This window comes from Oncorhynchus nerka, linkage group LG6 (genome assembly GCF_034236695.1).
Source record: "Oncorhynchus nerka isolate Pitt River linkage group LG6, Oner_Uvic_2.0, whole genome shotgun sequence".
In the NCBI taxonomy this organism is placed as follows: domain Eukaryota; kingdom Metazoa; phylum Chordata; class Actinopteri; order Salmoniformes; family Salmonidae; genus Oncorhynchus; species Oncorhynchus nerka.
The window spans coordinates 44,079,778-44,093,806 of NC_088401.1; the positions used below are offsets into that span (position 1 = coordinate 44,079,778).

General features: G+C 39.4%; 1 protein-coding gene across 1 annotated transcript; it reads left to right on the forward strand.

Annotated features, from left to right (window-relative positions):
* Positions 1-2,593: 2,593 nt before the first annotated feature.
* Positions 2,594-11,311, forward strand: LOC115130470 (probable E3 SUMO-protein ligase RNF212). The gene is made up of 8 exons (XM_029661646.2): positions 2,594-2,887; positions 3,229-3,290; positions 3,400-3,474; positions 3,592-3,648; positions 3,777-3,835; positions 7,985-8,044; positions 10,687-10,752; positions 10,858-11,311. The coding sequence occupies exons 1-8, from the start codon at positions 2,779-2,781 to the stop codon at positions 11,009-11,011; spliced, it is 642 nt and encodes a 213-aa protein (XP_029517506.1). The 5' UTR covers positions 2,594-2,778; the 3' UTR covers positions 11,012-11,311.
* Positions 11,312-14,029: the final 2,718 nt, after the last annotated feature.

Consider the following 14,029-nt stretch of genomic DNA (forward strand, 5'->3'; position numbering starts at 1 on the left):
CACACCTATGCAATTTTGTATTATTATTACTTGACTGTAATTTCTATGAATTATAATCCACATTATTTTTTATGGATGTAGATTTATATCAACATTTTGTGAATATATAAGTTGTGAGTCACAAACAAAAGAGATGTTGTGCAAATACAGAATTAAACTTTCAAATACAAATCAGTCTGTAATTACACCTGAAACCCCACCTCTTTAAGGAATACCTAGGATAGGATAAAGTAATCCCTCTCACCCCCCCTCCCCCTTAAAAGATTTAGATGCACTACTGTTCCACTGGATGTCATAAGGTGAATGCACCAATTTGTAAGTCGCTCTGGATAAGAGCGTCTGCTAAATGACTTAAATGTAATGTAAATGTAATTACGCCCATATAATTTCACAAACTTACACTACCATTCAAAAGTTTGCAGTCATTTAGAAATGTCCTTCTTTAAAAAAAATAAAACATTTTTTTGTCCATTAAAATATCATCAAATTGATCAGAAATACAGGGTAGACATTGTTAATGTTGTAAATTACTATTGTAGCTGATTTTTTTAATGGAATATCTACATAGGCGTACAGAGGCCCATTATCAGCAACCATCACTCCTGTGTTCCAATGGCATGTTGTGTTAGCTAATCCAAGTTTATCATTTTAAAAGTCTAATTAATCATTAGAAAACCCATTTGCAACTGTGCAAACAGTCTCCACGTCAACAGTGAAGAGGCGACCCTGGGATGCTGGCCTTCTAGGCAATGTTCCTCTGTCCAGTGTCTGTGCTATTTTGCCCATCTTAATCTTTCATTTTTATTGGCCAGTCTGAGAAATTGAATTTTCTTTGCAACTCTGCCTAGAAGGCCAGCATCCCGGAGTCACCTCTTCACTGTTGACGTTGAGACGGATGTTTTGCGGGTACTATTTAATGAAGCTGCCAGTTGAGGACTTGTGAGGCGTCTGTTTCTCAAACTAGACATTAAACTAGACACAAACTAGACACTAAAGTACTTGTCCTCTTGCTCAGTTGTGTACCGGGGCCTTCCACTCCTCTTTCTATTTTGGTTAGAGCCAGTTTGCGCTGTTCTGAGAAGGGAGTAGTACCCACAGCATTGTACGAGATCTTCAGTTTCTTGGCAATTTCTCGCATGGAATAGCCTTCATTTCTCAGAGCAAGAATAGACTGATGACTTTCAGTGAAAGTTCTTTGTTTCTAGCCATTTTGAGCCTGTAATTGAACCCACAAATGCTGATGCTCCAGATACTCAACTAGTCTAAAGAAGGACAGTTTTATTGCATATTTAATCAGAACAACAGTTTCCAGCTGTGGTAACATAATTGCAAAAGGCTTTTCTAATGATCAATTAGCTTTTTAAAATAATAAACTTGGCTTAGCAAACACAATGTGCCATTGGAACACAGGAGTGATGGTTGCTGATAATGGGCCTCTGTACGCCTACGTAGATTTTCCATTGAAAATCAGCCATTTCCAGCTGCATTAGTCATTCACAACATGAACAATGTCTACACTGTTTTTGTGATCAATTTGATGTGATTTTAATGGAAAAACAAGGACATTTCTAAGTGACCCCAAACTTTTGAACGGTAGTGTATGTAATGATCCAAAAGCAAATGAGTCATCATTAACAAAAATAAATTATGATTAGCAAGTAAATGCAAATACATTTTCTTCTGGTTAACACAACATAATTTAGAAACATATTTCTTAATTTGCAAACACAACAGGGGTCAAAAATATGTTGTTATGAATGTCAACATTTGTGACTCCACAGATTTAATTTGTGACCCGCATCTTACTTATTTGTAACTTACTTGCATTACATTTGTGAGTTGTGAGAAAGCAAAGGAGGAAAGGAAAGGGAACTAGGAAATGAGGAGAATATGCCAGGGAAGGAAAGAGAGCAAGGAAAGGAGGAGAGAAATGGAAGTTAGGGAAGGAAAGGGAGAAAGAAATGGAGGAAAGGAAGCTAAGGTCAGAGGAAAGAAAAAAGTTAGAAAGGATAGGAGGAAAGAAAGCTAGGAAAGCAAAGGATTGGAGGAACGGAAGGAAATGGATCAATGTAAGCAAGCTAGGAAAGGGGGAAATTAATATAGGAAAGGAGGAAATGGTAATTGTGATATATGCATTTTTATTAGAACTGAGGATGTCCTACTCTGGATTCCGTATCTTTATCTGCATAAACTGATCTGTAAAATTTCACAAATATGTGATGCAACTCACAAATGGGAGTCAACTCACAAATGTAATGCAAGTCACGAATATGTAAAATGTAGGTCACAAATGTTATCTGTGGAGTCACAAATCTTGTCTTTTTCACAAAAACATATTTGACCACTGTTGTGTTGAATTTGTTTTTGTTAATGATGCCTAATTTGCTTTTGGATATTGACATATGTTTGTTTAACTATATGGCATATTTACTGACTGAATTTGATTTAAAAGTTGCATTCTATATTTGCACAACATTTTTTGTTTGTGAATCACTACTCATATATTTTAAACATTTTGATAGAAATCTATCTCCATATTTTTATCCAAAACGTCAATGATGACGTAGCCAGCCAATCAGAAAGCGATCCAAAATCAAAACAAACCGAAAATCTGAAGCTAGCTAATAGCTAGCTAAAGCCAGTAAAACGACACTGAAAGTATTTTGAAAGCTTTCTAATTCAACAGAGAACCCGTTATGTAAGTCAGATGTTGATCCGTCTTCAATAAAATATCCGTTACTTTGAACATTTTGCTAATATCTTAGCTAGCTGTAGAAAATGCCTTACTGGATCTGCTGCAACTCCTGCTTCAACATCCCTGGTCCTGACTGCCAACTAGCTGTTGCCAGCTGTGGTCATCTCATCTGCAACGTGTGTTTTCAGAAAGGTAGCAAGTTCAGTCTCTATTTGATTGTGCTAATGCACCCTGTTATGTCTCTTGTGAAATTAAGTTCAACATATCATTGCCTAACTACTGATGATATAGGCCTAACGTCATATGAACGAAAAATATATTACTTTGTCAGTTTGCTCCAGTTCTGTCTTTTTCAAAACAGTTACAGGCTAAACTTGAAAACACTGTCCTCTGCTGGTCTTTGTCTGATGTTACAGAAACAGTTTGGCCAAAAGAAAAAATGCTCCATGCAGTTTGAGGGCCTCCTAGTAGTGTAATACTATTCTATTGTATATGGTATTGTTCCAATAAACACATTTTCATTTTTCTTTCAGGCAAACAAGGGGAATGCATGATATGTAAAGCAAAATGTCAAGTTACTCCTCTCTCAGACAAAGTAAGCTACGATATCTTATATATCTGTCAGGCTCATAAACAAATCAATTTGATGGCATACATAAGTCTATTTGATGGTAGCCATAACTTTACAATCTTGACTTTCACAGAGTAGTGCAGAAGTGAAGGCCCTCTTCTCTGACATCAATTCTGTTGCAACCAAACACTTCACAGAGATAAGCAAGGTATTGCTCTTGATGCTCATAGGCAAATAAGTATTTATTGATAGCAATCATTTTCAAACACAGAAAGGCTGTACTGCATGTTTAAAAATAACATATATATCTACCCTATTACTGTAGGTGTTACTATTCCAGGCAAGGCACCAAAAGAGGCTGTTGGTGCATTACCAGAAGAGGGTAAGAGGAACATTTAGTCCTACCTCTTATTATTATTATTATTAAACCAATAATAGTTTAATGGTAGCCTATATCTTGTGGTGTTACAATCTCAAACATCTGTGCAATTTTTTTCACAACCCATTTAGAATGAAAAGTTAGAAGACGTTTTACTCAAGATGAAGCAAGAAATTCAGCAAATGTCCAAGTAAGAATGCAAATCATTAGCATAATTCAGTACCACATACAGTGCCTTTTTTACCACATTTTGTTGTATTTGTAACGGTATTCCTGTGGTGAAGTAGAGGCGGACCAAAACGCAGCGTGGTTATATTGATTCATGTTTAATAAAAAAAGATAAACACGAACACTACAAAACAATAAACGTGGAAAACCAAAAACAGCCCTATCTGGTGCAAAACACAGAGACAGGAACAATCACCCACAAACACACAGTGAAACCCAGGCTACCTAAGTATGATTCTCAATCAGAGACAACTAATGACACCTGCCTCTGATTGAGAACCATACTAGGCCGAAACATAGAAATACCCCAAAACATAGAAAAACAAACATAGACTGCCCACCCAACTCACGCCCTGACCATACTAAAATAAATACAAAACAAAGGAAATAAAGGTCAGAACGTGACAGTGTTACAGCCTGAATTTAAAATGTATTCAATTGAGCTTTTTTGTAGTGATGCACTGATACTACATTTTTGGCCGATATCGATATCCGATATATTCTTTGACATAAAAAAACGATACCGATAACCAATGTTTATAATTTTAGAGGCCTTTTAAGCATTCTAGTATAGTTAAATAGTTAACACACACACATGGACACAGTGGTCTAAGGCACTGCATCTCAGTGCAAGAGGCGTCACTACAGTACCTGGTTTGAATCCAGGCTGTATCACATCCGTTTGTAATTGGGAGTCTCATAGGGCAGCACACAATTGGCCCAGCATTGTCCAGGTTTGGCTCATTGTAAATAAGAATTTGTTCTTAACTGACTTGCCTAGTTAAATAAAGGTTACACACACACACACACATTTTGTTGGCATTTAAGTATGTCCCCATTACCAGTAAAACATTTCTTTCACTTACTTGCTGTGCTGTTTCGTTGTTCATTTGTTCAGTCTTTTCATTCTCAACCAGGATTGCATCATACATGTCAAGAAGTGAAGTTTCAGCTCTGTCTGTCTGTGGCTTCTTCCTCTGTGCGCACTGTCACCGCACCGTTTCCATCTTGTCCAGCTGTGTATGTAACATTTCACGTAAACCCTGTTTCTTTTCTGCATCAAAGTAACGGTCCTAGCATTGAGCATGGTGGCGACACAGTAAAGAGAGAATGTCACCAAATCGCTTGTTCACAGCCTGTGTGGGCAGTTTTGTTGCCGGGGCAAACTGTTGTCAAGGGCAACTGTTTCATTTACCAATGTGGGCCAGTAAAAACATCCATCTCGTCGGGAAAAGGGGCCGTCTTCACTCCTTAGAAACTAGTCAGCACTTAATATCACACACTAGCTGCTAGCTAACTGGTTAGCTTAGCATTGACAAAGTCAGAATGGGCATGTTCACTCCACTGTTATGTGACAGAATCGGTGGCGTTAGAATTAGGAATTAGAATACGAATACTACACTGAACAATAATAGAAAGGCAACATGTAAAGTGTTTGTCCCATGTTTCAAGAGCTGAAAAGAAAGTTCCCGAAACTTTCCATATGCACATAAAGCATATCTCAAATTTTGTGCACATTTGTTTACATCCCTGCCAGTTTTGTTGAGCAGGCGTTTCAATGCCAATGACAGAGGGTATCACGTCTGATGCAGGCACCGTTGATTAGCTTATTTCTCGAGTCAGTTGTTCGAATGGAGCTAGCTAGTGTGTTCATGTTTCCAAGTTTCAAACATGTTCACAAATGCCATTGAAATGGCAGCAGTGGTATGACAACCAGCATATTCATGAGCATGCAATACGACTTTCCTCAGTACGAAATCCTCGACGACCCACTGTGCTGTCAGACTCAACATGCTCATGGAGCTGATATCACTGGTCCAAATGTCAGTTGTGAAGCTAAAAGCAGTGACGTTATTGCTGTGTAACTCTGGTAGGGCAGCATCTGAAAAATAGTACAACCAAAAAATATTTGTACCGGTGCTCGACCAGTCGGCGAAAGCCAACATCACCCACGACAGAGAACGGTTGATTGTCAAGTGCAATGAATTCCATTATCTTGGCGTTAATGTATTTCACCTTTGAGTTGTCTCGGTTAAATGTCCTAAATGACTACTCGACTTGTTGACTGATCGATCCACACGGCAGACATTGTGGGCTAGATTAAGAATGCTGTGTTGCACGTGTAGCGCAAAATTTTACGTGGCGTCATTACATCATGAACCTACGTTATATACAAACAAGTTCTCATCTATCTCTGTTATATCGGATTTGCACATTGGCGTTAAACTAGACATTGGGCTGATACCGATGTTGGCATTTTTAGCTAATGTCGTCCGATTCCGATATGTTCACCAATATATCATGCATCCCTAATTTTTTGTCAATAGCATAAACACAATACCCCATAATGTCAAAGTGGAATTATGTTTTTCGAAATGTTAAAGCATTTATTAAAGCTGAAATGTCTTTAGTCAATAAGTACCCCTTTGTTATGGCAAGCCTAAATAAGTTCAGGAGTAGAAATGTGCTCAACAAGTCCCATAATAAGTTGCATGGACTCACTCTGTGTGCAATAATAGTGTTTAACATTATTGATGAATGACTACCTCATCTCTTTACCCCACACATACAATTATCTGTAAGGTTCCTTAATCAAGCAGTGCATTTAAAACATAGATTCAACCACAAAGCAGACATTGAGCATGGTGATGTTATTAATTACGTTATGGGTGGTGCATCTATACGCCCGGTTACTACAAAGATACAGGTGTCCTTCCTAACTCAGTTGCTGGAGAGGAAGGAAACCACTCAGGGATTTCACCATGGGCAACAGTTAGAGTTTAATGGCTGTGACGGGAGAATTATAAGGATGGATCAACAACATTTTAGTTACGACAATACTAACCTAATTGACAGAGTGAAATTAAGGAAACTAAAAATATTCCAAAACATGCATCCTGTTTCCAACAGGCTAACTAATACTGCAAAAAAATGTGTCAAAGCAATTCACTTTTATTCCTGAATACAAAGTGATGTGTTGTATTTGAATTGACCCAAACATATTACTGAGTATCAGTCTCTATTTTTTCAAGCATAGTGGTGGCTGCATCATGTTATGGGTATGCTTGTAATCGTTGAGGACTGGGGAGTTTCAGGAATACAAAGAAGCTGTCACGGCTTTCTTCCTGGGAAGGAGAGGCGGACCAAAACGCAGCATGGTTATAGTTCATGGTTCTTTAATCAGAAAACTCAAACATGAACAAACTACAAAACAATAAACGTGAAAACCGTAACAGTCCTAACTGGTGCATAAAACACAAAGACAGGAAACAATCACCCACCAAATATGAATATGGCTGCCTAAATATGGTTCGCAATCAGAGACAACGATAAACACCTGCCTCTGATTGAGAACCACTCTAGGCAACCATAGACTTACCTAGACAACTAAGCTGAACACAACCCCATTAATCTAATAAACCCATAGACAAGACGAACACAATACATCACCCATGTCACACCCTGGCCTAAACCAAAATAATAAAGAAAACAAAGATAGCTAAGGCCAGGGTGTGACAGAAACGGAATGGAGCTAAGCACAGGCACAATCCTAGAAGAAAACCTGGTTCAGTCTGCTTTACACCAGACACTGGGAGATACATTCACCTTTCAGAAGGACAATAACCTAAATCACAAAGCCAAATCTACATGATTTTCCCAAAAAGACAGTGAATGTTAGTGAGTGGCTGGAAATCTATGGCAAGACCTGAAAATGGTTGCCCAGCAATGATCAACAACCAATTTTACAGAGCTTGAATATTTTTTTTTAAGTATAATGTGCAGATCCACATGTGGAAAGATCTTAGAGACTTACCCAGAAAGACTCACAGCTGTAATCGCTGCCAACGGTGCTTCTACAAAGTATTAACTCAGGGGTGTGAATACTGAAGTAAATTTGATATTTCATTTTCAATAAATGTACAAACACATTGTCACTTTGTCATTATGGGGTATTGCGTGTATGCTATTGAAAGGATGGGTAAAAGGATGAGAAAAAAATTCAGGCTGTAACACAACAAAATGTGGAATATGTTGAGGGGTATTAATACTTTCTGAAACTGTACTGTATATACGACTGCTTAGTACAATTTAAATAACTTTTATTTTCCAGAAAAATTACAGCGCAGAATGCATATATTGCCAAGCTGGAGAACACTCTTCAGCATCAAAGGTATTTATCTTTATAGGTGTTACTGCTTTCTACTCACACGGTGTCACTATTGTCAGCTTTGTTTCTCAAACATGAGACCATGGAGGGGACTAATTTGTTATCAACATATTGTTTATTCAGATTAACCCGTTAGTATTAATGGCACCTTGTGACTCTCTGCTGCTCTCTCCCTCCCTCCGCTGACACTAATGTCGTGTTCAAAACAACTGGGAACTCGGAAATCTCTGACTTCCGACTTCAGTGCGTTCAAGACAACTGGGAAATGAGAAAAAAACGATATCCGACTGGGAAAAATAATTTTGAACTGTCACCCAATTCAGAATTCCAAGTTGGAAACTCTGTCATCTTTCTAGAGCTCCGACTTAACGACCAGAAGATCACTGACGTCATGATTTGGCCTTGTTTATTCCCCCAGTTGTCTTGAAAGCACAATGACCATCAGATGCAGGTAGCATCAATCCAGTAAAAAAATAAAGCAAATTATTTACATTTATGCTCAGCTGTGCCTCGCAAGTGCTACACCAATTGATTTATTTTGTTATCAAAGCTGGAGTTTTGAAATATAATATGGTCTGAGAATAACAATATTGGCAGGCCAGGCATATAACCAATATGCTGTGATACTGTATTAGGCCTACTGCACAAACCTCATTTTTATTAGGTTAATGTACATTTTTAAACACAACTTAAAAAATGTATCTTGAAAAGTTTGGTGACCACTGGCCTAGCTCATATTAGCTTTAGCTGCTGTTTGGTTTTGCCCTGCAGTAGCACACTCGTCTCACCTGAATAAGCCGGGGAGGCTTATGAACATTATGTCTGAGTGAGCATTTCCATAATCTTTCTTCCTGGGTTCTATGAGAATTAAATGTGACATGCCATGTTATGTGATTTCCCCTCAGTGCAAAAAATATTGAAGTGGATGGCAGGGGTCTGTTTAGGAAAGTATGTGAACCTTTTCAATTCAAATATGGTTCATTTTGACGTTGAATTATTGCACTACAAATGCTTACTTTGTTTAATATTAAATTAGATGTTTACCCTGAATCCAAATCGTTATTTGATGTTTGTGCCAGTGATGAAGGCTACAGCATACTGAAACGGTCATTGGTTTTAATGATAGAAACGTATGTTTGTACAAACTGAAGTCTTCCTCTCCATTGAACAGCCGGAGATCTCTGGAAGTGTCCAAAGGCTGGCCTTCATCAGTCCTCCACAGGATGGCTGTGTAATAAACATGAAGGGAGACAGAGAGTTGGTTTCAAGCACAGGGCGCAGCAGGTGTTTATTGCAAAGGACTACAGGAGGAGGCAGGTAGCTGGGTCCAGGGGCAGACAGGTGGTCATACACAGGGGGTCCAAAATGGCAACAGTACAGGCAGGGAAAAGGCTAGTAACATAGTCAAGCAGATCAGGCACTAGGTAGATAACAGGAAATCCAATAAGCTAAAGTAAAGGCAGGGAATAGACAAAAGGCGTCGTTAGTGAGGCAGGCAAAAACTATCATACACAGGATGTGTAAATCACAGGAAACCCAGCGCTCTGAAAGATGTGTTTCACAAAATAAACAATGCCTCACAGTGATGGGGTGCAAAGAACTGAACTAAATGGTGTGTGGTCATGACATACAGGTGTGTGAACAGGTGATTAGAATTCAGGTGATTGGGATCTGGAGAGTGAGCTGCGTTCAGGGGATCTAGGTGTTTGAGAGTGTGAGCTGGAAAGTGGGCTGGAAAGTGAGCTGTGTTCAGGGGATCTACGTGTTTGAGGGTGTGAGTTGGAAGCAGAAGTTACAGGTTGGATGGGTACATCTGCTATACCACTGTACACACACAAATAATTGTTCTATATAGTGCCAAAGAATGGTTCTTTGGTTTGTAACTATAGTGGATCCATTTTTGTTGCTGTTCCCTTTTTTGAAAGTTCTAAATGGAACTTCTGTGGTGCTATAAATAACTTTTTAATACGGGAAAAATCTAAGAACCTTTTGAAGAACTATAAAGTTAAAAAAAAATCTGGTTAGCCATATTATATATCCATAGGGTGTTATTATTGTATTAATTCACAAGTTGAATCAGGTAGGCTAGCTCTGGAACTGCTGTGGATCCCCGAAGAGAGAATTGAGAACCACTGATTTAGTCAACTGTTCTCAATTGACATAAGGCCTTGCAATAACATAACACAACAGATTAGATCAACTGGAATGACGCTCTCACTCACGGTTGCACAAAAGAGCTGTGAGCAAATCACGTCCCAAAATATTCTAATGAGCTACCGCCCCTACATTTTAATTATCGCTAAAAGGTTAAAGAACCCTTTTCTGAACTGCAAAAAAATCAATGAATGGTTCAAAGAGTTTTTTAAGTCATTATGGATCACCCTTACCAAAGAACCCTAGAGGAAACCTCTTTTCTAAGTGTGTACTCTACTCATAGACAGTCAGACAGATAGATACCCGTGGAGCTGTTCACTGCTAACATAAGAGCACATCGCGTCAATGGATTCAACTTCTGTATGTTTCCGTTTGTGGTTAGTAGACTCTTCTATGAGTCTGACTGTAAGCACTATATGTGAGTTTTAGCATTCGATATTTAGGGTGTTGCTGAACTTGTGGTGTATACATTCTAAATATTGTATCTTTAGGTACCGTCTTAGATCGATCGACCAATCAGAACACCCTGGTCAACCACTCAGCTCGGTCACTGTCAGGTATCACTTGTTATAATCAGATCATTATCATAACCTTAGGATTTATACACCAGTGTGCCTTGACACAATAAAATAACTTTGATACCTTGAATTCTTTCCTCCCAGCCATCTGGCAGAGATGCAAATGACCCCTAACCTGCCTTATCGTAGGGACACAGGGTGGGAGACGCCCATGTTCAAGCCCCCGTCGGCCTACGGACACCCCTTCATGTCCTCCCTGTCCATGTCCTCTCTGGGGGCCACCTGCCCTCCACCATAACACCGCCAAGCGCCAGCCATCATGATGGCACATGGAGACATCTCTGATCCACTTCAATGCTCTGCACGAGTGACTTAGCTATAGTATCAAGTCAATTGGTAATGGTTGAACTCTTCACTGTGGAGAGATGAGCTGTGGAATAGGAAGTATTGGTCTGAAATTGAATCCACTACACAGGGTTAAGAAGAGGTTTGAAGCTGTTGGGTGTGTTTGTACTGTTGCGTGTACATTGTCATTTTAATGGCTACATACAGTATTATTTCATTGGTTCAATGAAGTTTGTCACAATAACAAATACATTTTTTAAAACAAAACAATCAAATGGATCTCTCAGTAATGAATTGGCCAGTAAGACACTGAAATCACAAAATCTGTACTGTAACTACTGTACCCCTGAGTCATCAATCATTAACAAACTACTCATCTAATTGGCATGTTTAGAGGTTGTGATTTGCAGTATAATTAGCTGACAAAAAGTTATGCTCCCTATACTTTCAATGCATTTGTCCACAAAAGGTAGGTAAACTGGCAAGCAAAAAAAAATATGGGGTAAAATGTGTTTACCCTACACTACTGTTCAGGCTCAGTTGCCTTACTGACACCAGCTACCTGTGATGTGAACCAGTGGCCAGTGGGTGACACTATAATCCACTATGATACCATGGACTCAGCCTCTGATTTCAACACTTTTCTTTAGGGGAGAATTTGAATACAACTTTTGGGGATAAGGATCTACATTGTGGATTTGTTGTATTTGGAAGAATATATATTGCCTCTAGGGTGGTCTATGAGTAAAAAGAGGAGCAGGTAAAGGGTGGGGTGGTTGTGGCGGGCCCACTCATGTTCTGTTAGTCACACACTCACACAGATGTCCCGCATGTGAAGGGCCTTTGAAGGCCCTGACTCCATCCCATGCTTGAGTGATGTCAGCGGGGCTGTGGAAAGATTCCTTTCCTGTCAGACAGCTTGGCAGGATGTTTGAAGAAAGGCCGAAAGACAACACCGAGATTAGGCCGCTTTTGTCACGGCTCCGTGGCAGACTTTAAAGGCCTTTTGGCTACTTTCCCATCACACGGATTTCTTTTCTCACTCTGCATCCCTCTCTTTTCACCAGCAAGGTAAACATTTGGGTAAACCACGACCTCTAGCTTTTTTGTGTTTTTTTTATTTTCCCGGTTTTAAATGATAGCTTTGTTGATGTGTAGGCCATTCTGAATGTCATTGTGAAAAGAAGGAGGTATGCAAACAGAGGGGTTTATTCTCTGCCAGGTATTCACAGGTGTGTCCTTCACCTGATTCACCTGATGCTTCCTTTCAGTGAGGACCAGTAAAGACCTCTGGACACTTTTTCATCACCACAATACAATTGGTATTTGCACAAGTGCACAGGAATCTGGTACATGGGTTCACACACTTTCTTCAGCACATTTGATTGTTAAACATTTTAATCAATGCATGTCCACCATCAGTATCAAAATATATTAGTATATATACTTATTTATTTTCAGAAGTTTGAAGTAACGAATTAGAACTGCTCTTGTTCCTGTAATTGAGTAGCTTTTCAGAGTATTTTTCAAAGTCAGTAATTGTACTTCTACTTGAGGAAAAATTATTTAAAATGGCAGTATTTAAAGGTCCCCCAAGAGAAAGTTGCCGCCACTATTACAACGTAATTTCATGTACTAGAGAGGAAATACACGTTTAGGTTCCACCTCCGAAGAGTGACGAAGGCTACTTATACATATTCACAAATTTCCACATGATAAACATAAACAAATAGGGCACTGACAGCTTCCAGTAAATTTCCACATGATAAACATAAACAAATAGGGCACTGACAGCTTCCAGTATAGCGAGCATAACCTTATCTAGCTAGCTAGCTATCTTGCTAACCTTATCTAGTTAAAATCAAAACAAATCAAATTTGATTTGTCACATACACATGGTTAGCAGATGTTAATGCGAGTGTAGCGAAATGCTTGTGCTTCTAGTTCCGACATTGACGTAATAACCAACAAGTAATCTAACTAACAATTCCAAAACTACTGTCTTATACACAGTGTAAGGGGATAAAGAATATGTACATAAAGATATATGAATGAGTGATGGTACAGAGCAGCATAGGCAAGATACAGTAGATGGTATCGAGTACAGTATATACATATGAGATGAGTATGTAAACAAAGTGGCATAGTTAAAGTGGCTAGTGATACATGTATTACATAAGGATGCAGTAGATGATATAGAGTACAGTATATACGTATGCATATGAGATGAATAATGTAGGGTATGTAAACATTATATTAGGTAGCATTGTTTAAAGTGGCTAGTGATATATTTTACATCATTTCCCATCAATTCCCATTATTAAAGTGGCTGGAGTTGAGTCAGTGTCAGTGTGTTGGCAGCAGCCACTCAATGTTAGTGGTGGCTGTTTAACAGTCTGATGGCCTTGAGATAGAAGCTGTTTTTCAGTCTCTCGGTCCCAGCTTTGATGCACCTGTACTGACCTCGCCTTCTGGATGATAGCGGGGTGAACAGGCAGTGGCTCGGGTGGTTGTTGTCCTTGATGATCTTTATGGCCTTCCTGTAACATCGGGTGGTGTAGGTGTCCTGGAGGGCAGGTAGTTTGCCCCCGGTGATGCGTTGTGCAGACCTCACTACCCTCTGGAGAGCCTTACGGTTGTGGGCGGAGCAGTTGCCGTACCAGGCGGTGATACAGCCCGCCAGGATGCTCTCGATTGTGCATCTGTAGAAGTTTGTGAGTGCTTTTGGTGACAATTCGAATTTCTTCAGCCTCCTGAGGTTGAAGAGGCGCTGCTGCGCCTTCTTCACAATGCTGTCTGTGTGAGTGGACCAATTCAGTTTGTCTGTGATGTGTATGCCGAGGAACTTAAAACTTACTACCCTCTCCACTACTGTTCCATCGATGCGGATAGGGGGGGTGTTCCCTCTGCTGTTTCCTGAAGTCCACAATCATCTCCTTAGTTTTGTTGACGTTGAGTGTGAGGTTATTTT